The following is a 25,119-nucleotide window of genomic DNA, read 5'->3' on the forward strand; positions in this document are numbered from 1 at the left end:
CTGGCCCTTTACAGGTTTAGTGATTGGCTCTGGAAAGTGTCTGAGCTGCAGAGCACTGATGCCCATGGGAGGCACGTGAAAACTGGGTCCATCCCTGGCGGTGCCAGCGGGCGGTGGTCACGTACAACAGTCACATGCAGGGCAGAGATGGCCAGTTACAGTCAGGGTGCCGTGCTGCTGGCATGTGGGGTGCCGTGACTGGGGGTATCACTCATGTGGGGTCTGCATACACCCTTCTGCACGGCATCTCATGTGCTTAGACCGTGCTCATTTTCAAATGAAGCATAGTCTGTGCTCCTCCCTAGAAGACCCAAAGATAGCTGTCGCCATCCCCCCACTGTCCCCACACAGCACCTGGCCTGGGGGTGCTGGGAGGTGAGCGAGGGAGTGTGCAAGGGAGGGAGGGCAGGCGCCCCAGCAGCCATGCCTGCCCAGGCCTGCTGCCCTGCGCCTAGGTGCCGGGTCCACCATGTGGCCGTTCTGATTCCCTGTGAAGAGGTGCTCTAGCTTGAGGTGGGTTTTTGTAATGTTTTAACCGTAAAGTATGAATTTAGTATCCCAGGCATCATCGAAATAAGTCTAGACCAAATAGGAATTGGATTTTCAGTTTTGCTGGGGAGTCCCTAGCTAAAAGGCCAAGATTTAGTAGTTTTTGACATATTACAAGTGATTTGAGTCCACGTGTGGGATGTCAGTGATGACAGGCTGGTGACACCGCAGCTCCTCTACCTTGATCCCCTTTCTTCTCCCTGCTCCTGGCCCAGCTCCACTCCATCCTCGGTTCTCCCACCAGGACAGATGTTGTCTTCAAAGCAGATAGGTTGCTTCTGCCCCACCCCATGCGTGCTCCTTGGGCATCTCCTCCTGTGAACAGCTGACTGGCCTCATGGTGATCAGTGGGCCCCAGCAAACTCCAGCTCCAGCCTCCCATGCTCGTGTCGGGCCCAGAGTGCCGCCCAGCAGGAGGACTCGCAGACATCCAAAGTTTCAGGGCGGCTCTGGGTGTCTTGGTCCCTGAGACTGCATGTCATCCATGTGTGTGTGTGCACATGAGAGAGCATGTGTGTTTACACGTGTGTGTGTATACGTGAGTGGGTGTACATGGCATGGGGTGTGCATGTGTGAGCATATGTATATACATGTGCATGCCCATGTGTGTGCACATGTGTGCTGAGCTGGCTGCACTCACACACAGCCCTCAGGCCCCATGCAGCAGTGTTTACAGAGAGCTCTGTGTGGGGCCTTGGCTGGGCCTGGTGCTCAGGGGGAGACAGAGCAGTTGGGCTGGAGGCTGGGGGCACAGAGGTGGGAGGGCAGGATCCAGCATGTGCACCTTTGCCGCAGAATCATCGTGTAGTGGCAGGTGGGCTGTTCTGCACTCGGCTCAGCTAAGTGGTGTCTCAGCTAAGATCTAAGATTGGTGTTAGATCTGCAAGGATTTTTGACCAGTAGAAGTTGGTCATTTGAACCTTCCGAAAGTAAGAACTTCAGGTTTTCAATGAAGGGAAATGGCACAACTTCACAAGACACTTAGTGTGAGTGACTTTCAAAACACAGTCTTGTAAAAGCCACAGCATCTTCTTGCGAAACCTGGCCAGCAGGCCGACACCTGAGCCAGGCCGGGGCAGGCGGTAATGGTGGGACGGCCCATCACCCTTTGGCTGTCTTACGTGGTGTAGAAGAGACTGTGTTAGTCTGTCCTGCTGCCATAAACAGGGCCGCAGGCTGGGAGCCGGAACCACAGAGAGTCACGCTTCATGGTCGGTCCCGGAGGCACCAGGTCAGAGAAGGGGAGCTGCAGACCTGGTTCCCGTGAGGCCCTCCTCCCGGCTTGCCAAGGCACCTCACTGTGCCCTCTAGTGACTGTTCCCCTTTGGGTAGGGACACCAGTCCTCTCAGACCAGAGCCCCGCCCTCCTGACCTCCTTTGACCTCATGTCCAAATACAGGGGGACTCACACGCCTGCCGCTCAGGAGCCACTCCCCAGGTTCTGTGCCTGGATGCCCTCTGCTCAGCTTCCAGGCCACCCCTATGCCAGTGGCCCCCGACCTCCTCCTCTGCCGCACTGTGTCTCCCCCAACCCCACGTGTCTTGTGCTTCTCCTGTGAGCTCTAGTTGTAGGAGGCCAGCTGACAGCTCCCAGACCTCTCCTCCAGCCAAACCCCAGAACTTAACCTGTCCGTAGGTGGTCTCAAACTCCCCCTGCCCAAACAGACAGCTGGCTCCCATCACCCCACCTGCTCTAGCCACAGCCCCGCCCTGGCCGATGGCAACTCCGTCAGGTCTCACCAAGTCCCTCTCTCTCATGCCTCCCCTCCAGGCCAGCAGACGCGGTGGCTGCACCTCCAGCACGCAGAACCCCTCCGCCCAGCCCCCTTCCCTGTTCCCTGCTGCCACCACAGCCCTGGCTCCTGGAGTGGCCTGTCCCCAGTTCTGCTTTCTCTCCCTCCTCAGAGCGGTCAAGGGGTCCTGCACAAGGGGGGGTCAGAGCACAGCTCTCTGTTCTCTCAGCCCTATGGGAGTCCCCAGGTCCATGTCCCCAGAGTCAAAGCCTTGTCCCTTCAGTGCCCACATGCCCTCACCATCTGCGCCCACACCCGGGCTCCTGCCTTGGGGCCTGGCACCTTCTCAGGGGCTGCCCCCCCACCCCAGTTCTTACTTTCTTCCTCCATTTTTATTATTTTCAGTCATAATACTTTTTCCTATTTACACCTGTAGTTGACTATTTTTTTTAATTCTTATTTGTACCACTAGAGGGCGACTCCACGCAGGCAGGATTTCTGCCTGGGCTGCCGGATGCTCCCAGTGCTCATGGCCGGGCAGAGTGAGTGTTCAGTACACCCTGGGTGCACATGAGCATTTCCCTTTAGTTTCTTGTTTTTGTCAGAGGAATATAGGCGCATCAAGATTAAGCACAAGTCTACCTGTTGCCCCGCCTCCGGGTCCTGCCCTGCTCCTCCCACCTTGCCTTTGGCTTTAGGTTCTCCACAGTTGCCTCCGTGGGCCTCCCTAATGAGGGGGCAGCTCTGGGTCCGCTGTGGACCGACCCCGACCGGGTGCTTGGCACACGTGTGCCCGGCAGGGCCACCCAGTGCAGAAGCGTGCACTCATGTCATGGCATGAGTGTCTTTCCTCACGCCCGGGAGTGCTCCAAGTTCTGTGTCTGTCAGCCTGCTTTGTGTTTGAACATCACCTTGTATTTTTTTCTTTTCTACAGAATTCCAGCATTTCATTTTGCCTGTTACAAATAGAAGAGTAACTGAGTGTAGTCTCAAAATTCTCCACCCCGTGGTCGTACTGCCGCTGCCCAGGTTGCACTCTCTTCCCAGAGGGTCCCGAGCCCCCACACTGGTGCCCCACCTTCACATGGTGTGGGGCTCTGCTGCACGCAGCGCCTTTCTGCCGCTCCCTTGGGCACGTCTTATTTCCTGGGGCTGGTTTTGCTTGTTTTTGTCTTTCCTTTATTCTGTCCTAGACTTTGGAGTATCAGAAAGAGCACCTGCAAGAAGAACTCGGACACGTTTCATATCTGTCCCTCAGTGTGGGTAGATAGTTTGGCAGGGTATAGAACTGCAGGTTCCAAGTCGCTGTTCTCAGAGCTTTGAAGATGTGACTCCCTGTAACACCTATGGAGTTGGTTCTGGAGGGGCCTGTCTATTCTTTGTGAGGTTTTGGAATCTTCTCTTTGTCCTTGGAAATTTGAAAAAGCATAGAGGAAATTGTATAGGTCTCTTGTTTTTCAATCATTTTGCTCTGCACCTTGACATGGTGCAAAGATCTATCTTTCTTCAATTGTAAATAACTGTTTTCTTTGTACCTTGTAGTTCTGTCTTCCTCTCATTCTTCCTGTGTGTTCTGGGAAATTTCCTTCCCACCACTTTCCAGCCTTTCCTATAAATTGGTTATTTCTGCAGAGGGAATTTTATTTCCAAGAGTGTGTTGTTTTTCTTGTGCTCTGTACCTTTCAGAACCCCATTCTTCTGAGCAAATGGGGGGGGTGGGGTAGACTTTCAGCCACCTCTCTGATGTTAAGGACACCTATACCTGGTGTCTCCTTGGGTCAGTTTGTTCTCTGTTATGTGGCAGGTCCTGCCTGCATGTCTCAAGTGCTAAGGTATCTACCTGCATGGCAGTCACAGGGTGGGGTGAAGGATGGGTCCCTTCCCTGTGTCTGTACAGCTGCCCCCTAAGTCAGTTTCCCTGGGGAAGCCATAGCACCTAGCTTGGCGCTGGCCTCCTTTGCCATGTCGAGTGGTGTTGGCCCAACATTGCACAGTGAGCAGGGCTTTGCTGGAGGCCAGCATCCATACCGCAGGCCGGCCCTTCCCACTAGGTAGCTGGACCAGGGAGAGAATTCCTCCCAGGGCTGTAGAGAATTGTCAGGTATGGCATTTCCTTCCAGTACACTTGCCTTCTGACCTCGGGGTGGGGGACATGTTTCCAAAAGAAAGATGGGGATTCATCCCCTCTTTCCCCCAGCCCTCCTCTCCCTCCTGCCTCTGAACCTGCCTTCCCCAAACTGGTTCCTTTTCTACGGCAGCCTCCACTGCAGCCTCATTTCTGCCTCCCCTGCAGCCTCATTTCTCCCACCCCACCAGAGCCTTATTTCTTCCTTCTTATTCATTAGTGGCATTATTGGCCTTAATTTTTGTACATGTTTTTATTGTGAAAAATAACATGTATGCAGAAAAGCACATATAAAAATGTGCAGTTGAACAAGTAACAGAAGTGCAGGCCTGCATGGTCACACCCAGCACTAGAAAGAGCAGCAGACTTGGTCCCAGGTCTCAGCATGGTACCTGTCAGTGGTTCTCCTCCCAACAAACAGGTCTTTTCAGGGTGGCTCCTCGGGGGCTTCGTGCTCTGTGCACTCCTCACAACTGGCTGCTGCTTGGATCTGCCGGGACTCATCTTCTGGAATTACCTTGAGAGGGTTTTTAAGCCCCTTGGGAAATCAGTCCAATAAGTCCAGTAGGGTTTAGCCTCTTGGGTTCATGTGACAGCTTCACCCAATTTGATCTCCGATGTGACCCGGTAGCTGAGGGAGACGTGGCCCCTTGTAATGGTCTCTTCTCCCTGTGGACTAAGGTGTGTGCAGCCCATTGTTGACCTGCTGGGCCATTCACCGCACCCTCCACCCCCTCCGTGGGTTTCAGTGATGTGTTGAGTAATGGTCCATTTTGTAGCTTGTCACAGATTACTATGAATGAGAGTGTGTAGATTTAAATACCTAAATTGTCATATATATATATTTTATAAATAGGAAGCAAATGCAGTTGACCTAGTCTGATGTTTACTTGATCTCCCCAGTTTTTGTCCATCTCTTCTCTCCTCCTCCATGTCTCATTAACACTCATGCAGCAGGGATTGGCCTGGACCATGCCCAGCGTCCTGGCAGAGGTCAGCACTGGCTCTCTAGTGTCCATCCCCATGACCCTGGTGTTGCACTAAGGAGGTACAGGTGGACATGGGGCCTCGGTCTGACCGCAGCACCTTCTTCTGCAGGGTGGTGGACTTCCTGCTCAAGGCCATCATGCGCATCATGTGGTTCGCCGGCGGCTTCCACTGGGTGGCTGTGAAGGGCCGGCAGGCCCTGCCCACCGAGGCCACCATCCTCACCCTGGCACCACACTCCTCCTACTTCGATGCCATCCCCGTCACCATGACGATGTCGTCCATCGTGATGAAGGCAGAAAGCAGAGACATCCCGATATGGGGAAGTGAGTAAGCCCCCGCACTCCCCCGCGCTGGAGTAGGCCGCCCGGCGAGCCCCTGCCTGCTGCTTGGTGCAGCTATACCCACATGAAATAGGCACCTGGTGTCCCTGATTTTTTCCTTTGATGTTCCCTCCATACATTAATTGTGAATTTTGTTTTTATTAGCACACAAGTGCCCTCAACTATCATCACATGTCAAGGTCCTTCAAGCTTTGTCCAAAAAGAATACATTTCCTTTGTCACGCAGGAGTTCTAAAAGTCTGGGAACAGCTCACTAACTCCATCCTCACCCATTGTTAACTGAACCACAACCCAGATGCATAAGTGTCCCGAGACCACATAACAAATTAGCCAACCAGAGGCTTAAACCACAGAACTTTATGTTGTCTCAGTCTGGAGCCAGCAGTGTGATACTGGGGGCCCAAGTCCGTGCGCCCGGGGACCCCAGGGGCAGGTGGGAGCCCTTCCTGCCACATCCGGCTCCTGGGGGTGCAGGCGGCCCTGGGGGCATGCTCCAGCCTCCTCCTCCGTCCTCACGTGGCCTCCTCACGTGTCTAATAAGGACACCGGTCATCAGACACGCTAGCGAGACCTCCTCTCCAAATCCTTTACCAATTATGTCTGCACAGACCCTTTGTCCAAATAAGGCCACATTCGTAGGTTCCAGGGTCAAGATGTGGGCACTCTTTCTTGGGCGGCCCTGAGCCCACTGTGCCATTACTGGAGCCCATGAGGAATCTGGGCTGCATACAGGACCCCTTCGCATGTGGCAGTTCTTGCCCATGCCCTACCAGCTCACGTGGGGCCCATCAGGAGCACCTCTCAGGCCTCTGCCTGCTCCCATTCACACCCAGTGGCTCCAGGGACCACCCACCTGTCCCCAGTCCTTGCCCCGCTGCTCCGCGCTGGCCCGCCAGCCTCTCCATCTTTTAGTCTGAGCCTTCCTGGCCATCCGTGTGTCATGCTGAGCACATGTCCCTGCACATCCACAGGGCTTCTGGAGCCTTGTGAGCTGCAGGGGCTGAGGGGGTCCACCGGCCCAGGGTCCCCACTCTGTCCACATTCTCTGAGTTCTCGTGAGTTCAAGCATTCATCCGACAGTTATGTAGAGAATATTGCTTGGGTTTTGTTTTGTCTTTCTAATAAGTGGCACATTTGAGAGGCTCTCATACATTGTGCCTCTGCCCCCCCCACCCCATCCCCTGTCAACACAGGGACTGGAGGCACTCAGCAGACTTCTGACACTCGGTAGCTTTGCTGGCCCGTGAGGTGTAGGGCTGCACGCTCTCTCTGTTCACTGGCAGCTTTGGTGGCTTGGCCAGTGCCCTCGTGGTCAGACACTGACTTGCCGCCCACTCCGTGGTGCGCCCGTGGGGCCCCTCTAGGGACAGCCCAGAGTCCCTGCCCACCTCCCGTGGCAGGAGCAGCGCACTCCACACGAGGGCCGCACCTTCTCTTCCAGCTCTGATAAAGTACATACGGCCAGTGTTCGTGTCCCGATCAGACCAAGCCTCCCGCAGGAAGACGGTGGAGGAGATCAGAAGACGGGCCCAGTCAAATGGAAAGTGGCCACAGGTGACAGCCCTGTTCCCGTGTGGGGACATTACTTTGAAATGTGAAATTGGAGGTTGGAGATTGGGGGACTAAAGGGCCAGGATTTGCCTTTCTTGGGGCTGAATTTGTTTTGTTTCATTTTGTTTCTGATGAGTGTGTGAATCCAGGACTGCTAAATAGCAGGTACTTTGGGTCCCAAAATTTTACAAGTAAAGCACTTCTCACACACCTCTCAGGTTCCCGAATCATCTTTACTGAAAATGAACCTTTCAGGGAGTTCTAACTCAGAAAGAGCTGGGTCCCCTGCCCCAGGCAGCACAGCCTCGTGTCTGGCTAGCCCATCGGTCTGGAGTGTGCACACACCTGCTCCTAGAACACCTGGACTGAGCTCCGCCTGCCTGCATCTGGAGCCCATGCGGCATGGACAAGGCGTGCCCAGGCTGTGGGGTGGTGGCCCCCTGACATCAGCAGGCGTCTGGCTCCTGCTGCACTCTGGTCCTCTTTGTTGAGAAGCTGGAAACCCCAGCGGGCTTCCTGGGTGGGTGGCATCCAGGCACCAGTGCCCATGGGCAGTCCCTGGGGGCTATGACTCCCAGATTACCCTGGCTGCCACCCCCACAGGCACAGGTCGCCCCCTCTGTTCAGGGCCACATTTTCCAGCACGTGGGGACGCTCAGTTTGCATCTCCTTACCAGGCGTCAGTGGGAGTGATTGCAGGCCTGGCAGGTGCTGCTGTCCTGCGGATTCTGGGGTGTCTTGGGTTGCTGGCCCTCCGTGTGGGCCTCGCCACCCTGCCCAAGGCTGTGTTCCCTCAGCCAAGGGCGCCCCCCCCGAGTGCCTTTGTCCCCAAGGGCTTGTGGGACGCCTGTGCTGGGCCCACATTACGTCCTTGCGGCTGCGGCGAGGTACGTACCCGTGTACAGGGCCTGCAGTCTAAGGGGGCATGCACCGCACCGCTGCTCACATTCTGGTTACTTTTTTTTCAGATTTTAATAAAATCCATAGTTAGGAATTCGATGTGCACTTCTATAATGTATCTTACCATTTTCAACTGAACGTAGTTAAAGCACCAAAATAAAGTCAGCAGTAAAGAAACCAGACCAAGAATTGGCACCAGTAAACCCTGGACTTGTCCCCTTAAGGCTGACCTTTTCTTTTCCATTCCCAGATAATGATCTTTCCAGAAGGAACGTGCACCAATAGGACGTGCCTGATCACCTTCAAGCCTGGTGTGTAGTTTTCTTGTTTCCTTGTCTCTTTGGGAGCACAGGGGAGCCCCTCGCAGCCACCAGGGCCCCCAAGTTTTGCCACCAAAGGCCTCTCGGCTGGGAGACACCCTGTCATAGGTCCCTGCTGGGCGGTGCACCCTGGGTTTTCTCAGGGTCAGGCCGGGGCCAACACCAAGGTTGGGAAGAGCTGCCTGGCCCCAAACGCCCGTTGGCTGGGAAGGCTTGGTGGGAAGGCTTGTCCTGCTCCAGGGCCAGCCAAGGGCAGGCCGAGCACCTGCGCCGTGTCCCTCTCTCCACAGGGGCATTCATCCCGGGAGTCCCTGTCCAGCCTGTGGTGCTGCGGTACCCAAACAAGCTGGTGAGTTTCCGCCCCACCCCGTGCTGGCGCACAAGGCCCCGTGTTCATGGACGCTGAGGCGCTGACCTCTGTCATGTTCTGTCCTGGCGTTTTGGTGTGAGGCCCGCACCCCCATGTCCTCAGCAGCTCTTCCTGGGAAGTTTACAATTAAGATGTAAGTTCCAGAAGGCCGGAGGCAGCAGGATAGGAGTCTAGTGATGACTAGTTAAGTTCTAAATGCAAAATTAAAGGAGGGGCATTTGGGGTTGGAGCACCAGGTGACCTTGACAAACAAACCCCCCCTCAGTTCAGGGGACAGGAGTAGAGAGGCTTCAGAGCGGGTGTCTGGTGGGGACACTTGGGGACATTGTTCCGTACATGGACCTCCCTCTGTCACTACGTGTCAGCATAACGGCAAAGAGGAGACTTGCAGGTCCTGACACAGGCTGGACCTGTTGGTGTCAGGGTTACCGTGACCACTGGGAGCAGGAGGGCCCCTGGCCCACCGGCTGCCAGGCCAGGCCTGTAGGGTCCAGGGTTCGCCACCGGCCCCTGTGCCTGCAGCTGTGCACTGGTGTCCTGGACGGATGCTGTCAGCGACCAGTGTACAGGGGCCACCCAGGTGTGGCCAAGGCACGAGCCGACAGACGCTGTCCTTAGAATACACACCCGAAACCGGAGAGGGTGCTCCTCAGCAGTTTCTGAAAATAAGGATCTGCTGGTGTAAATCCTAGGCTTTCCATTCTTTCAGTTCTGTAGACTTACTGGAAGCAAGGTGCCTTTACTGGGCTCCCCGGGCATCTGGCACCCCTGGCAGGGAGGCAGGAGGTCTCTGCTCTGTGCCTGTCAGCTGCATGGTCACAGGAGAACTCCTTTGCTCCCGGGTTCCGGTACAGATGTGCACAGAAGGGGCAGCAAGATGGGGGTGCCCTGGCAGGTGGCTTTCCAGAATTCCCAGGAAGAGTGTGTTGGGGGGGAAGGACTGCAGGAGGAGGAAGCCCACATGGGGGCCGGTGTCAGGATGGAGACAGGGTGTGTGTCACCTGAGTCCCCCACTTGGTGGCAGTGTTATGGAGTGAGGATGGAAGTCGTCAGTACCCCGGGGCCCTGGGCACACAGCAGAGGCGAGGCGAGGCCCCTGCACTGTTTGCTCAGCTCTCCCTGGGCCCCGGGCTGACCCGTGAGCATCTCTGGGGGTGCAGCTAGGACTCGTGGGGTAGAGGTGGGTGTGTGGGGTGGAGTGAGGCTGGCACAGCGTTGTGTGGCCGGTGACAGGCCCTGCTCACAAGGCCCTCTCGAGCACGTCTGAGAGCAGAGGCAGAACAGGCCCCCATGTCACAGACTGAAGTCCCCAGGGACACTGGGGGAAGGGGAGCAGGAAGGGGAGGGGCCAGGGGCTGCATCTCAGGTGGACATTGGAACTGATGGCCTCGGAGCTGTGGGCGGAGAGGTGAGCATGTCTGGGGGTCCTACAGGCCGTGAGCACCGGCCCCTGCCCCCAAAGGGACCTGGGAGGAAGGTCCGCATCCCCTGGTCAAGGTGGGCCCGGCAGCCAGGCTGGCAGTGGGGGGGAAGGGTCTTCAGGGTGCCCGCAGGGATTCCTGGCCCGCAGCCTGCAGTCCTGACTCATTCTGCGCCTCTCCTGCCCCCAGGACACTATCACGTGGACGTGGCAGGGACCTGGAGCGTAAGTCAGACCGTCCGCTTTGCCCTGTCCTCCCAGAGAGCCCAGGGCCACTCTCGGGACTGCCCTGCATGCCCATTACTTCTGCACATTAGAGACTGGCCCACAGCCCATGTGAGGGGCCTGCGCCCTTGGGCTCAGCCCACTGTGACGACGAGACGTGCACAGCTGGCCTGCTCTGGCCCCCCGGGCTCTGGGGCTGCACTAACCATCTCCAGCCCCAGCAGGAAGGTGGCAGAGAACTTCAGAACCTGCCTTGAGCCTGTCCGCTCTGGGGTTCCCGTCAAGTCATCTGCCTGGTGGCCCCTGGAAAAGAAAGGGGAATTCTGGGGCCGCCCTCCTTGGGCATGGCCGTGAGGGGGAGGCACGGAGGCTCCTGGACACAGTCCTGCAGGGTGCCGATGTTTGAGCTGGTGTTTGGAGGCCAGTGGGTGGTGAGGCCAGGCAGAGCCCTCCCAGGACCTCCAGGCCTCTCCAGGCCTGGCCACGGTGTTGAGAGGTGCCATGAGGGGCTGCAAGTCCACATGGTGGCACTGGCATTGCTGAGGCCAGACTGGGAAGTGCCAGTGGCAAGGGGCAAGGTGGAAGCTGGGGGCAGGGCAGGGGAGTGGCTCCTCCAGGGTCCTAGAGGCCTGGACTTGGGGCTGGCCATGACACAGAAGTGGGGCACATCCAGAGAGAGAAGAGGGCAATTCATGGTGGACGAGCAAGGGCCCACGGGCAGGGGATTCCACATGGCTCCCTGTTTCCAGCTCCGGCAACACAAGAGTGGCTGTTTGGTTCTGGCACCAGGGACCTGGGGGCCAGGTGTGGCGACAGTGTCACTCTGGGCCTAGGGGGTGGCCAGGCGGAGTTGGGGTCAGGCTGACCAAGGTTTCCTAAGCTAGAGGACAAACTTGGGAAATGGTGGCTTGCAGGGCAGATCCAAGCGGCAGGCATAGGTGTGCTTAATAGGAGCAGTGCCGACCACTGCCTAGTGGAGGTAGCCTTCTCACGTGTCGCTATGTTCTGATCTGAGTCAGGCTGAGGAAGAGGAAGGCTTAGCTCCCTTCCTGAAAGAGAATTAACTTCCCAGTAGTGCCCTCTTCAGGGAAAGGGGGTCCAGAGATTGTGTCCCAGAACTGAAAGTGATTTAACTGAAATGAACTGAGAATCTGTTAACCAGTGCTATCGATGTGTTTTGTTTTTAAGACTGGAGATCCTGTGGCTCACGCTGTGTCAGTTTCACAATCAAGTGGAAATTGAGGTTTGTATAGATAGTGTTATACAATGTCATCTGGGGTCTAAGTAAATTCGGTGTTGATCGGGGTCTGTGTAGATGCCATGTTGTACAGCGTCCATTGGAGTCTGGACAGATAGAGTGTGTACAGCACTGGATTGTCTGTTTAGATGTAGTGTTATAAAATGTTCTGTTGTTTGCATGGATACAATGTTGTATAACAGTACATTGTTGTCTATATGATACAAAGTTGTGGGCTTTCTACAGTGTTACATTGCCTACACAGACAGTGTTGTGTTTTCACAGGCACCACATTATACAATATTATTTTGGGGTCTGTACAGATACCCTGTTGTACAGTTGACCTTTGAACAACTCAACTTTGTGTGGTCCACTTACATGCAGACTTTTTTCAGTAAATATATTGGAAATTTTTTGGAGATTTGCAACATTTGAAAAGCCTTTTTTTTTTCTCTAGCTTATGTAAGAGTATGATTTATATAACACATGTTCAAAATATGTGTTAATATGTGTTATCAAGTATTTATGTATCAGTAAGGCTTCTGGTCAATAGTGGGCTATTAGTAAAGTTTTAGGGGGAGTCAGAAGTTACTTGTGGCTTTTTACTATGGGGCATGTCAGTGCCCCTAACCCCCAAGTTGTTCAAAGATCAACTAATTCTTTTGTATGTAAAAACTCCCACTGTGGAAAGTTAGAAATACAGAAATGCCCCAGCGAGCAGGAGCTTCCATCTCAGGTGGGGGCACAGACACTCTGGGTAAGGAATGGTAGTAGGTGGAGTTTTTGCACATGTGTGTGTGTGTGCCCACGTGAAAGTTGTGTGATGGTCCTAGTGGGAGATGCATTGACAGATCACACTTGTGACCGTCACTTAAGATGGTGCAGGCAGGGTGAGTGTCTCGTGGTACTGTACAAGTAACACCGCCTATCTGTGTGCTCAGTTCCTGCCCGTGTACAGCCCTTCCGAGGAGGAGAGGAAGGACCCTGCGCTGTACGCCAGCAACGTGCGGCGCGTGATGGCCGAGTGAGTGGGCGCCCCTCCTCCCGGGACTATCTGGGGGTGTCCGCTGGGGCGCTGGTCCCCTTCAGTTCCCCAAGTGTCACCACTGTTGTTTTCCACCTGCTGGCTTCCACCTTAGTACTGCTCAGAGAAAACAGCCTGTAGCATTAGAAAAATGGGTTTTTACAAAGCCAGTGAGGACGAGGTGACGGTGTGCAGGCTGCTCGCCTCATGTCTCCTGTTCTTGTTTGGTGATACTCCCACTTATTCAACATTTAGAAAATGGTTAACCATCACATAATTTTACAAATTTTGAGTGTGCCCGTAGCCCTCAGTTGCCGGGTGCTGCGTCCGGGCACCCCAATGGAGACAGGCATTGAGGCCTGGCAGACTTCAGGACCCATGTGGGGTATCCTTGAAGCCTCACTTGTCGGTGAACACATGCATGTTTATTACTGCTTTTATTCCTCTCACTGAGCTAAGCATGGCTTTATACGTGTCCTCCTCTAAGATGACTGTGCTGCTTGCAGGACGAGCATGCATGCTGTTAGGGACAGTCTTCCCTCCTACTTTCATATAATTCCCCAGGGGGCCCACACCTGCCCCCCTGCCTGCCTCCCTCCCTCCACGTCCCATTCCCTCTCTCTTCTCTCATCTGGCTCCAACCCAGGCTGCCTCTGAGTTTGGCCACTGAGATGCCAGGAGCAGCTCTAACAGAGCATGTCACCTGTGGGGAGGCCTGCAGGGCTGGGAGGGCTTTGAGGGCTGTGACAGGCTTCTGAGGTCAAGTGGGTCTCCTCCCTATGTACACCAAGGCCCTGCTTTGCACATTCTGCTCACCGTGTACACCCCAGGCCCCGCCTTGTGCCATCTGTGACTGTGCACAGCGGTCACACACCTGACCTCCACAAATGTAAATTAAGACTCAACGGTGTGCTCTGGTTTTGCCCACATGCTCCTCCAGGGGCCAGGTGCAGGGCACAGGGTCCAGTGCACAATCCCTGTCTCCTCTCTGGCACCCACCTCAGATTCCTTCTCCCTCTCTGAATCACATGCCAGGACACATATGGGGCAGTCAGCCATCAGGATGCACTGGACTGTCAACTTCTGGGAAATCAGTACCCTTGGTGACCCATAAAACCGCTTGATAAATAATAGCCACAGAATTGCAGCCTCAGTGAGTTAGTGTATTTTTTTAGTACATCGTCAAATAAATTAGCTACTAAAAATTTTTTAAATGTACATCCTAAAGAAACTCTCCATATTAATGGAGAAGCCTCACATGTTCCTGTACCTGCTGGGCCAAGACGGCACCCTGGGGGTTAACCAGAAAAGGGCAGGTAACCCCCAGGGCACCGCCGTGGCCCACCAGGTACAGGAGAAGTGGGGAGACACGGAAGGGGGTCGTCACCTCCCCGGTCCTCAGCCCCATCTGAGAATGTCCAGGACCCCCATGCGTGTGGCAGGCAGCCCCGAGCTGGCCCCATCCCCGCTGTGGAATAGTCGGAGATGCTCCTCTTCAGTTTCGGCTTCTGTCCCCAAGAACTGTCACTCAGTTTGCAAGGGAATTCACCAGCCTGGACGAAAGTCCGAAAAGTCACTGTTTCCCTCCTGGGGGATTGACATAATATCACCATGGCAACGGGGAACCACTGTCAAAATGAGAAGCCCAGCCAGTGTGTGTGGGGTTGGGGAAGGAGGGGAGTGTCTGTACTTGCACAGTGGCTGCCCCACATTCTCTTTAGGAAGAGGTGATCCATCCTGAAATCTGGCTGAGTTCTGAGTCCTGACTTCCCCACTGACTTGAGGGAGGTGCCAACTTTAAAAGCGACTCCTGGCCATCTGTAAGGACAGGTGGAACTTCTGAACTAAGTCCCCACGGGGCCTTGCCCTCTTGTTTCAGGCACCACACGCATGCTCGCTTCCTGGCAGGGTAGAGACCACGATAATGCTGAGCTAACTGAGAAGCCTGGGGGAGCTTGCATCCGGTTGCCCTATGGAGATGGGCAGTGAGGCCAATAATTGAAATTTGTGGTCCGCTGTTCAGCGTGTATATTTCATGCTCAGTATGGACTTTAAACATCACCCTTCTGTGCACCTGCATTCCGAGTACTTGCCCCCCCCCCAGTGGCTCCACTTAAGGCTGCTGCATGCTGGGGCCGCATTCTGTGGGTGCGCATGAGAACTATGCCCCCCCAACCCACAGGGCTCAGGGGAGGGTGCCCCGGGTTAAGGGTAGGGCAAGGAGCCCACACCTCTGCTGCTGGAAGCCCGTCTCCTCTCCCTCCTTCCTCCACATCGTTCACCCTGCTCAGGCCCGACAGCCCTCAGGCAGGAGACCCCCAGCTCTGGCAGGGGCAGGGGCAGGCCTCCCGGCCTCTGCTCAGGGGGAATGGCTTTCCTGGCTTGGCAGCGTGGCTGGCCAGCTTCCCTCCGCCAGTGCTCTTGGCCCAGCGGGAGTGTAGAGGGGTTCAGCCAGGGTCTACAGCGTGACCCTGCACCTAGGCCCTCCCCAGGTCTACCCACAGGAAGGCGGACTTCAGGGCACTGCTTCCACCACCCAGCCTCCCGCCTTTGCAATCGCCGGAGACCGCCTCAGCTGTGCCAACAGGAGCCGAAGGGACGGAGGGGCGACTCACAGCTGGACACGAGTCCTGAAAAATGGGGGTGGGAGGGATTTGCCCGCCCGTCAGGCATCCTCACGCACCGTGTCCTTAGTCCGGCTCTCGGATGTTAGACGTCGGCTCTCGTGATCCGACAGCTCGTGTAGCTGCTTCAAGTTCTTTCTCAGGCTGAGTGCCAGCAGGCACACTGGGGGCTTTTCCAGGCAGAGCTGCTTGGTCCCCACTGCCCCTCCTGTGGTGCCCCATGGGCGATTCCACTCTAGGAAAATGTGCTTTTCATGACTTTCTCTTCCAGTTTCTCCTTTCAATGTTTAAAGTAAGTTTTATGGGGGTGCAGAATTCGAACTGGAAATGTCAGCAGATGTATCATTTACCAGGCAGGTAGAGGTCTTACATCCCACAGTGGGAGGGGTCACCGTTTCAAATGTACACATTCTCATGGACAAGTCACTGTGCCGTGTGGATGCCACCACGGTCTGAGCTAGACGGGCATGTGAGTCGGCAGGTGGCTCTGCCGTGTGGATTTCTGCCGTCAAAGCTGGTTCTGTAGAGTCCACGAGGCAGGGGCCCTGCAGAGCCTCTTATTATTAAGGCCACGTGCCGACGCCTGCCATCACTCCGAGTGTCCCTCCAGCACTGCAGCTCCGCCGGTAGGGCAGCCACGCGGGGCAGGCTGACGGGGGGTGCCTGCCTCTCTCCTGCAGCGCCCTAGGTGTCTCTATAACCGACTACACATTTGAGGACTGCCAGCTGGCCCTGGCAGAAGGACAGCTTCGTCTCCCCACGGACACCTGCCTTCTAGAATTTGCCAGGCTGGTGAGGGGCCTGGGGTGAGTTCCTATATTTTCTTGTTTGGGTGGGTGGCCAGAAATGATGCTCCCCCGAAGCCGTCACAGATGGGCATCAGTGCCCTGGCGCACGTGGCAGGGCAAGTACGGCCCTCACGGATGCGGGGAAGGTTGGCGGAGCCTGCATAGCTGCTGCCCGCGGGCCCGGAGTCCCCATGAGCACTGTTGTGACCCACCTGGAGGGCGCAGCCAGCTCCAAGGCCAGCCGGAGACCAAGGAGAAAACCGTGCTGGTTCTCAGGTTTTTGTGGGGCTTTTTTTTTTTTCAAATGTCAGCTTCATTCTTCATGGAAGTGTCTTCCAACCCTTCAAAGTCAGAAGCAGCCATCTACGGGTGCCTCCCCAGCTGACAGACTGGCCCACCCGAGGGTGCAGGTCCACACATCTACAGGGGTACAAATGCCCGTGTAGACACTTCAGCAGAGTACCTTGTGTGCCTTCAGATTATTAGAACACCTTTTCTTGAAAACTGATTTACTGCCTGCTATATAAATAACTTTAATATTTTCTTGAGTCCTTAAATACAACAGTAAATATCAGTGATATTTTTAGCATTCTGGAATTCTACTGAAAAAATTCCTTCCCTCTTTTTTTAGTCTAAAACCAGAAAAACTTAAAAAAGATCTGGACAAATACTCAGAAAGTGCTAGACGGAAGAACGGGGATGCCATCGACCTCCCGGAGTTCGCGGCCTACCTGGAAGTCCCCCTTTCAGACACACTGGGAGACATGTTCTCCCTGTTCGATGAGGTGAGCGCCGCTCTGGGTGGGAGGCTTGGTGGTGCCACCTCTGACCTCGGAGTAACTGTCTTCACTGCAATGTAAACATTCCTGAGACAGCTTTGGGGGAGAGAAGGAACCCCCTCACTGCCTATCCTGCAGTCCACCCCCCACCATGGGGCGTACTGTCTCTCATGCTTTCAGATACACACAGAAACCTGACATTAAAGTTAACAGTGGCTGATAATCACACAATTGTAGTGCGACTGCTCACAGGCCTGCTGGTATCAGTGTCCCCTTCCCCAGAGACCCCACTTGGCTGGTCTTTCTCCACAGGGGCTCTTTCTCCATGGCTGTCGGCCCTCTGTGTGGTGTGTGAGGACTGCGCCCCGGGACAGCACCCCACCCCTCCACCAGCACGCATGGCCTGGCCGCGTGGGGATCAGCCCTCACACTGCTGCAGCCCTGCGTGTGGGGGACTTGGGGTGGGAGAGTGCGTGCGGGGGCAGGCTGCCACACCTGGCCTGCCTTGGTGTCTGCATCCCAAAACAGACCCGGTGCATAGAAGCTGGGCCAACGGCAGCTGTGTGAGAAAGGCTGCTCCAGCCAGGCATGTTCTGTGCAGACAGATAGCATGTTCCGTGTGAACGTATGGCATGCTCTATGTAAATCACAGTGTTCTGTGCAGACACAGCATGTTCCATGTGAACAGTGTGAATGTGTGGACAGCACAGCACGTTCCATGGACACCGCAGTGTGCTCTGTGTGCAGCGAGGGGCACCACGGTCTGCCTGTTGTAGAACCAGGAATCAGGGGTCAGGCGAGTGGCGGGGAAGCAACAGGCGCCTGAGGGCCTCCGCATGGGTCATGTGATCGTTGCTTGGCGGCACCCGTGCCAGTGCTTGTGCTGGTCCCTGCACTCTCGCACCCAGTTGGGAAGCCAGACCCCTGGCCCAGTGGCGTCGACCTGCACCTTCTGCCAGTGCAGCCCCCGCTGTGCTGCAGCTGCTTGGGTGCTTGGGCAGCAGGGGTTTGAACAGGAGCCAGGGAATGTGGACGGCGGGGCGCCCTGTGGCCACGCATGACTGGCAGGTGTTGGCTGAGCACCACATGTCTCACCCAGCGAGCGGGTGGCTGGTTTCCATGTCCCGCTGATTCACGTGCACACCAGGTGGGGGGTTGGGGAGGGGCCTGCACTCACAGGGAGGGCTTCTCACCCTGGGCCGGGCACATTCCCACACCGGGAACTTGTAGGCACCACCTGTGTGAACCCAGCTGCCTGGGCCTGAGCACCCTCCTGGACCCCCAGTCGACCCTGTGCCTCACCCTGGGGTACCCTCTGCCCCCTAATGCACCCTGGGGATCCCCCTGCCTCACCCTGCACCCTGGTATCTCCCCCCATGCCTCACCCTGGGGAACCCCCCCTGCCCCCGCCACACCCTGGGGAAACCCCATGCCTCACCCTGTGGACCCCTCCTGCCCCCACCTCACCCAGGGGAACCCCCCGGCCCCTCCTCACCCTGGGGAACCCCCAGGCCCGCCCCTGGGGCCAGGGGCTATTGCAGGGAAGGCTGCCATTTCCCCTCAAAGGACACCCAGGTGGGACAGACAGTGCACCAGAAATCCCTCCCCTGAGTCACCCCCATGACCCAGAGTCCTCCCTCCGCCCACCCCCTCGCCTCCTCTTGGACAGGAGTCCTGCCTGCACCCAGCTCCTCTCTGCCCACTGGCCCCTCCCTCTCAGTGGCCTGCTTGCACCCTGTCCCATGCACCCCCAGCCTGCCTGAGGCGCCCAGCAGCGTCCACACTGCCTGGAGCTGGGTGAACGGCACCACGTCTCAGCTGAGTCCACTGCCCTGCTGAGCAGACCAGGTTCTCAGCCGCGTTGGAGCCCTGCCATTGGCCGGTTTGCTTTCCTGAAAGGAAAGCAGGTGACAGTTGTCAGGTCATGTGCCTTCTTGATACACGTCACATGACGTCTTACAGACTGAAAGCCCTTGTAAAGGCCAGGATTAAACCCACCCTGCGCCCACTCAGGAAACTGCTGAGCCTCGTCCTGAGAGCGTCTCTTCCACAGAGCGGAGGTGGCAGGATAGACCTGCGGGAGTATGTCGTGGCCTTGTCTGTCGTCTGCCGGCCGGCCCGGACTCTAGACACCGTCCAGCTGGCGTTCAAGGCAAGTCGTGGAGTCACATGAGTTGTTTGTAGGGACAGGGAGATGAGTCGGGTCAGATCTGTGGTGGGTTTTCCGGTTTCATTATACTGTAAGTTATCGTTTGCCTGCTATTTGCACATTACCTTATACTTGCCATTGTTTGTAAAAATGCCCCCAAACCTCCCTGAATTAATTTCCTCCTACAGTCAGAAGTCCACATCCATAGGAAGGCCATGGAGTAGGGTCTCTGGGAGTCCCAGGGCACTTGGACGGCGCTGGTGAGCGCCACGTGCCAGGTCCTGCGGCATGTCTGCCCGCCCCACGCCTCATCAGCTCTCCTAACCCTGCCTCTGCGCCAGCCTGTTGACCACAGGAAGAGCCAGAGCTGGGCTGGGCTGTACCGGTGCAGGGATTCTGGGAGTGGGGGAAGGCCCACAGTGGGGTCCCAGCTCACCTGCAGGGTCACCTGGCTACCCTCAATCCGAGCTTCGCCAGGGCACTGTCACCTGGGGAGGAGCTGGGCCACTTCGCCCACCTGGAGACATAGCTGTGTCAGGGTCTCCGAGGGGGCGCTTCCCACAGCTCACATTAGCCAGACTCACTGGAGCCTGATGTATAAGTCAGGAAGCTGCTTTCCTCTCACTTCTTGGAGAACCCCCTTTTCTCACTACCCCAACAGGCCCTCTCCTCAACAATGCTGGGAAACCCCTCAGGTCAAGGTGGCTTACGTGGGTCACCCCCCGGGAACTAGCTGGGTAATGTCAACACTCGGTAGCCCCAGTCTAGGGAGGCCTCCTCCTGCCCACATCTGGCCAGGCCCTGAGGGCTCACGGCCCCCTGGCGGGCTCTGCCTTCGGCGCCCTGTTCTCATCGGCCCCCAGCAGCTCCTCTGACGGCACCTGGCAGAGTCTGTGATGGCAGGAGGCCCGTGGCTTGTATGTCAGAGCACGGATTGTGCTGCTGGGCGGCCTGCCAATGCCCCGGCCCAAGGGGCAGGTGAACCAGGCCGAGAAGGAGGGGCACCAGGGCCAGGGTGGGGCCCCCATGCATACTGCTGGTCCCACCTCAAGGGGCGGGGTGCGCATTGCCAGTGTCTCACAGACAGCCCCCTCCAGGGCTCATGCTCTCACTAGCAGTACCCACTGCCCCTGCAGTGACCACTCGGCCGCCTGAGAGAAACCAGCAGAGGCCGTGGACAGTGGCATGGCCAGCAGGTCACCCCAAAGGCCAAGCAAGGTGGCAGCTCATTCCTGTCGCTGAGCATTTGCTGTGAATGCCCCCTGTGTGCCAGGCAACGCCCCAGGCACCATCCCCGCCCAGGCAGACGAATGTCCTGCCTCCGGTGGGAGGGCGGGTGCCCACTCAGGAGGCTCTATGCTCCGCATGCATGGCTGGCGGCTGAGTTCCGGCACTGGGGCTCTGGAGCCTCAGGTCAGGGCTTGCCAGAGACCCGGGAATGCCGCAAGCCGCCCAGGCTGGCAGGGGCGGGGAGCACGTGGGTGATGCCACCCCTGCCCTGCAGATGTATGGGTCTCAGGAGGACAGCAGCATCGATGAGGGTGCCCTGTCCAGCATCCTCAAGACTGCCCTAGGGGTGGCAGAACTTCCCGTGACTGACCTCTTCAAGGTGATCGACCAGGAGGAGAAGGGGAGGATCACATTTGGTGAGTGGCCCCAGGAGCAGGGGGTGGCCGAGTTGTACAAGAGTGTGTGCACAGTGTGGAGGTTGGGGGACACAGACGGAGCCTTGCCCACCTGGGCTCCGCAGGCTCCCATCATCCTGTGCCGCACAGAATTCTCCAGAGAAAGGCTCTTTCTGAAACCTGGCAAACATGGACTTGGAGCTTTCAAATCTGATTTCTGCAGACAATTAATGACCCCACATTTCAAGCCTGGCTGTAAAGCTCGGAGCCCTGTGATAGATGCTGACCCAGGGATGCAGGCGGCATGCGCTGAGGCTGGGCTGCAGCAGCCTGGGGTCTGTAACGGGGGACCCCAGGGGAGTCGTGTATCTGGGCCTCCCGTCAGGACTGACCATGGGGGGGTCTCCTCTCCTGGGAGCTTTGGCTCTGTCACTTGTAGCCACACTGTGTGGGCTGGCCAAGCCCCTTAGGCAGACCTAACGCCCGTGCACAGGCCGAGGAGGAGGGCCACGGCCAGCAGGACCCCGGGGCAACACCCCTCTGCTCACTGAAAAGCATAGGCGTTTGCTCAGGAAGGTTACTGGCTAAGTCTCACTGGGATGTTTTTTTTTAACTGCATCCAAATGTCAGACATGAGCAAGTATGTGGTGGGGGGGTGTTAAGGTGTGTGTGTTGATTGGGGGTGTATTGGTTTGGGTGTGTGTGTGTTTAGGGGTGTGTGTGTCGGTTGAGGGGTGTTGGTTTGGAGGCATCCCCGCATTAACAGAGGCAGTGCATCCCAGAGGGAGTCCGGTGTTGAAGGCGTGGTGAGCACTGGCAGGTGCAGCTTGCCCAGGAAAGCCACCCCCACCTCCCCTGGGGACACTGGCCATCTTCCCACAGCCGCCAGTGTGCACTCTGCACCAGGGCCTCGGAGCACCACCAGGCCCTCAGGCACCCTGAGCGGGAACCCAAGGGTGCACTCCAGTCTGGCACCATGTCCGAGGGCCACCTGGGGATGCACGGGCACAAAGCCACTCTGGCCCCATGACCCACGCAGAGGGTGACCCTCCATGCGTGCCTGGTGTCCCCAGCACAGATGTGTCCATCGGTAGCACCTGGTGGAGCACCCAGCCATCGTGTAGACCCTCCATCCCACCCCTAAACCAGCTCCTTTTTGTGGGCAGCACGTCCCTCACACATGCTGGACATCAAAGGTGTTGTCCAGTTTGCGTTCAAATACATGTCCACGGGTCTCCCCAAAGCAAAGTGGGCTGAGAGTGCTTGGTCGCCTGCCCTTCGCCTTCACAGCGGTCACGTGCGACAGAGGGAACCTGGGGCGCCCCCGACTCCCGGGCAGGAGCGAGGTCGCCACCTATGCAGGCCTCGGGTAGGGGCCCTGTGACCCAGATGCCTTTGTCTTTCCAGCCGACTTCGACAGGTTTGTGGAAATGTGCCCCAACTTCGCAGAGGAGTATCTGTACCCCCACCACACACGCTCTGAGAGCTGCGCACAGATTCCCCCAGCTCCGAGCCCCAACGGCTTCTGTGCTGACTTCAGCCCTGAGAATCCAGACACCGTGAGGAAGCCTTTTTGCAAGAAACTGGACTAGAACGGAAGGTCCCAGGGAGCGGAGGCCCCTACCGGCTCTGGGGCCTCCCCGCGCTGAGTCTGTTGCTGGGACCGTGTCTGGCCATGCGCCCCCGTGGGCTGTTGTTTGCCATCCCAGGCCGTGGGCTAAGACACCTGGACAGCTCCTCACCGCCCCTGTGTGAGGAGCCCAGCGTGGGGGGCACCCTGTGCAGAGCGCCTGGAGTGGCACCCGTGGGCCCACCCCATGCCTGGCCTCCCCATGGCCGGTTCTGAGGAGCGGCCTGCCACCCAGAGCCTGGGTGGGTGCCAGGCACTGCTTTGTTTTCACCCAGAGAATCTTGATTTTGAGTTTCCATTACAGTTTTTCTTGACATCCCCCTTGTGGTCAGTTCTCGGCACCTCACGGTGGGGGGCGTCCGCGTGACAAATGGGCGTGTCGTCTGCCTTGATCACAGCACAGAGCCACTGCCGACCTCAGGTCACAGCCTGGCAGAGCCGTGACTTTTAAATGTTTCTATATTTGTGGGAATTCATGAGTATTTTATAAACTTCATTTAGATACTTCAGGAAACATTCAGCATTTTTTTAAGAAAAAGAAAATCGTTTTCTACTTCAGTTTTCCTTTGAGGGTCAGAGGATATTTATTTATAGGCCCTTTTTTTTGATAGACTGAGGCTGTTTGGAGCTTTAACTTAAATTTCTCCCCAGCCTCTCCCTACTAGGCCTTCTCCTGTTTGGGCCCATCACAAGCACACAGCCCAGAACCACTTTTTCTGCTTCCTTAATGCTTTTCAAATCCTGCTCTCTTTTTTATAAGCATTACCAGCTTCGTATTTCTGTTGAATGTGACACGGTCTACTTCACTGTAGCATAAATGCCAACTGAAGCGCCGAAGGCCGGTGGGGTGGGCTGGGTGGTGGCAGCCTGCAAGCCCCTGGCCTCTTGCTGAGCGTTTGCTCCTGCGCCTCGAGCAGGCTGCAGAACTCGGAGCAGGCAGGTCCTGGTGGAGGCCGCTGCCCACTCCGTGCGCCGAGGTGTGGGGACCTGCCCCCAGGCCAGAGGAGCTGCTGTGAGGGAAGCCTGTGGAGGCGAGCGGACAGCGAGGGTGTCCAGTGACAGCTTTGTGCAGACAGCCCCCGCCTAGTGTGGCCTCCCGCGTCGCTGCATCCATTCCGCCATGGGAAGGAGAATGTGCAGTGGGGTCCCTGTCAGAGTTGGGCGGGGTCACTGCCCCCGGCACGGGAAGCATTTTGGTGTCACCTGTATGTATGATTGTGCTGCCTCACCATTTCCATGGGACATGATGAGGCTGTCCTTAAAGCACAGTAACCACAGGCTCAGCCTCTGGATTTGTTTGGGAAAAATTTTGTTTTTAATTTCTAAGGTGAATTGGGATTTCTATCTGGGGCATCTCCATAGAACATGACCACCAGGGAAAAAGTTCACTGACTTCCTGAGGTATCCATGGTGTGCATTTCTACCCACAGACATTTTAGCAAAAGAAACCCCTTAACGTCAGCTCTGAACATTCCAACCTGTCCCAGCGTGCACAGTGCGGCCACGCCGCTCATGGGGGCCGCTGCAGGTGGTTCCCAGGCTCCCGGCTCATGGACACCCAGCACGGGCAGAGGCAGCTCAGGAGCTAAGGGTGACCAATCTCATGATTGTAAAATGCGTGTGAGCATTTTGAAGAGAAAAACCTACAAATGGCCAATGAAGGAGGTGAACAGACTAAGATATTTGGGGGGCGGGGCCTGGGTGGGGGCTCCCGGCCTCCATGTCTGTGGATGAAGGGGCTTTTGAATGAGATGCCTCTGTGCATTCTCAGGAGAAAGTCCCTGATGAACAGACTTTGATGACGTTTGTTTCTCCTGATTCTCTTTCTGACAGTACCTTAGAGTGAGCGGGCATTCAGAACTGTGAATGTATATAGTTCCGGAGTTAAATCCCTCTTGTGTGAGGTGCAGGACGCGGCCCTGCAGGGAAGGGAGGGCCAAGCGGTGGTGTCTGCTCCCCAGACAACTCTGGCTTTGCAGTGGAATGAATAAATGTAAAGTCTCAGCACTCCAGGGTGTGGCTGCTGTGTGTGTTTTATTCAAGAGGCATTTCTTGGGCTGATAAAGGGAGCCAATCAAGAGATTTCCCTTTGTGCTTTTCTAGTGCACCTGGAAAATTAACTGGAATTCTGTAGGAAAAGCTTTCTGGACTGCAGAGGAGGCCTGGGGTGTTCAGGGTCACATGGACAGTGCCTGGCATTGTGCAGAACGCAAACTCGTGTGGCCGTTTGCCTGCCTGGCATCCTGATTTCTGTTTTCCTCTCAGACACATACACCACACACAAGCCTCGTCAAGCAGAGAGAGACGGATCTTGCGTTCAGTCCTGTTAAAGTCAGTGAAAGATTTAGAAATAGAAATAAAAGAAACAGCTGATGTATTACCATACCAAAAACTGCAATGAAAAAGTCTAGGTTATGTAGCCATTGGCTCCGAGGGTCAAATGGTAGGTGATGATTGTCCACCACACCAGGCAGGGACCCACGGGGCGAGGGTGGTCTGACGCCCCCAGTGGGAGGGAAGGGTGGGAACCAAAATGACATTTTCATGAAACAGGTTTTCAATTTCTTTGTGCTTCCGTGATGGTTGCCCTTTTAACATAATAAATGGGTATTGCCTTTGAAGTTGGCTAAATTTAAGTATTTCATGTAAAAGGCTAAAGCAGAGAGGATCTGGGTGTTTCATGCTCAGAGCTGGACCCAGCTTCCCAGACAGAAGGACCCGCTGCGCTGGGCAGCGGGA

The 25,119-nt window shown here is 56.3% G+C and overlaps 1 protein-coding gene across 3 annotated transcripts in view; it reads left to right on the forward strand.

The window, feature by feature from the left end:
• The window catches only part of LPCAT1 (lysophosphatidylcholine acyltransferase 1), a 39,243-nt gene extending 14,853 nt beyond the window's left edge, over nucleotides 1–24,390 (forward strand). Inside the window, exons 3-14 of one of the 3 annotated variants that reach the window (XR_012132053.1) lie at nucleotides 5,506–5,720; nucleotides 7,180–7,292; nucleotides 8,440–8,500; nucleotides 8,800–8,858; nucleotides 10,490–10,524; nucleotides 11,713–11,767; nucleotides 12,703–12,785; nucleotides 16,090–16,215; nucleotides 16,829–16,982; nucleotides 18,990–19,128; nucleotides 20,630–20,771; nucleotides 22,158–24,390. Coding sequence is in view for 2 of the 3 variants with exons in the window: in XM_037015510.2 (XP_036871405.1) it covers nucleotides 5,506–5,720; nucleotides 7,180–7,292; nucleotides 8,440–8,500; nucleotides 8,800–8,858; nucleotides 10,490–10,524; nucleotides 11,713–11,767; nucleotides 12,703–12,785; nucleotides 16,090–16,215; nucleotides 16,829–16,982; nucleotides 19,030–19,128; nucleotides 20,630–20,771; nucleotides 22,158–22,342 (1,327 nt within the window). In the remaining variant the exon portion in view is untranslated. The other 2 variants (XM_037015510.2, XM_037015511.2) reach the window with 2 other exon arrangements.
• The last annotated feature ends 729 nt before the right edge of the window (nucleotides 24,391–25,119 follow it).

Source organism: Manis javanica, chromosome 1 (assembly GCF_040802235.1).
Source record: "Manis javanica isolate MJ-LG chromosome 1, MJ_LKY, whole genome shotgun sequence".
Taxonomy (NCBI): Eukaryota; Metazoa; Chordata; class Mammalia; order Pholidota; family Manidae; genus Manis; species Manis javanica.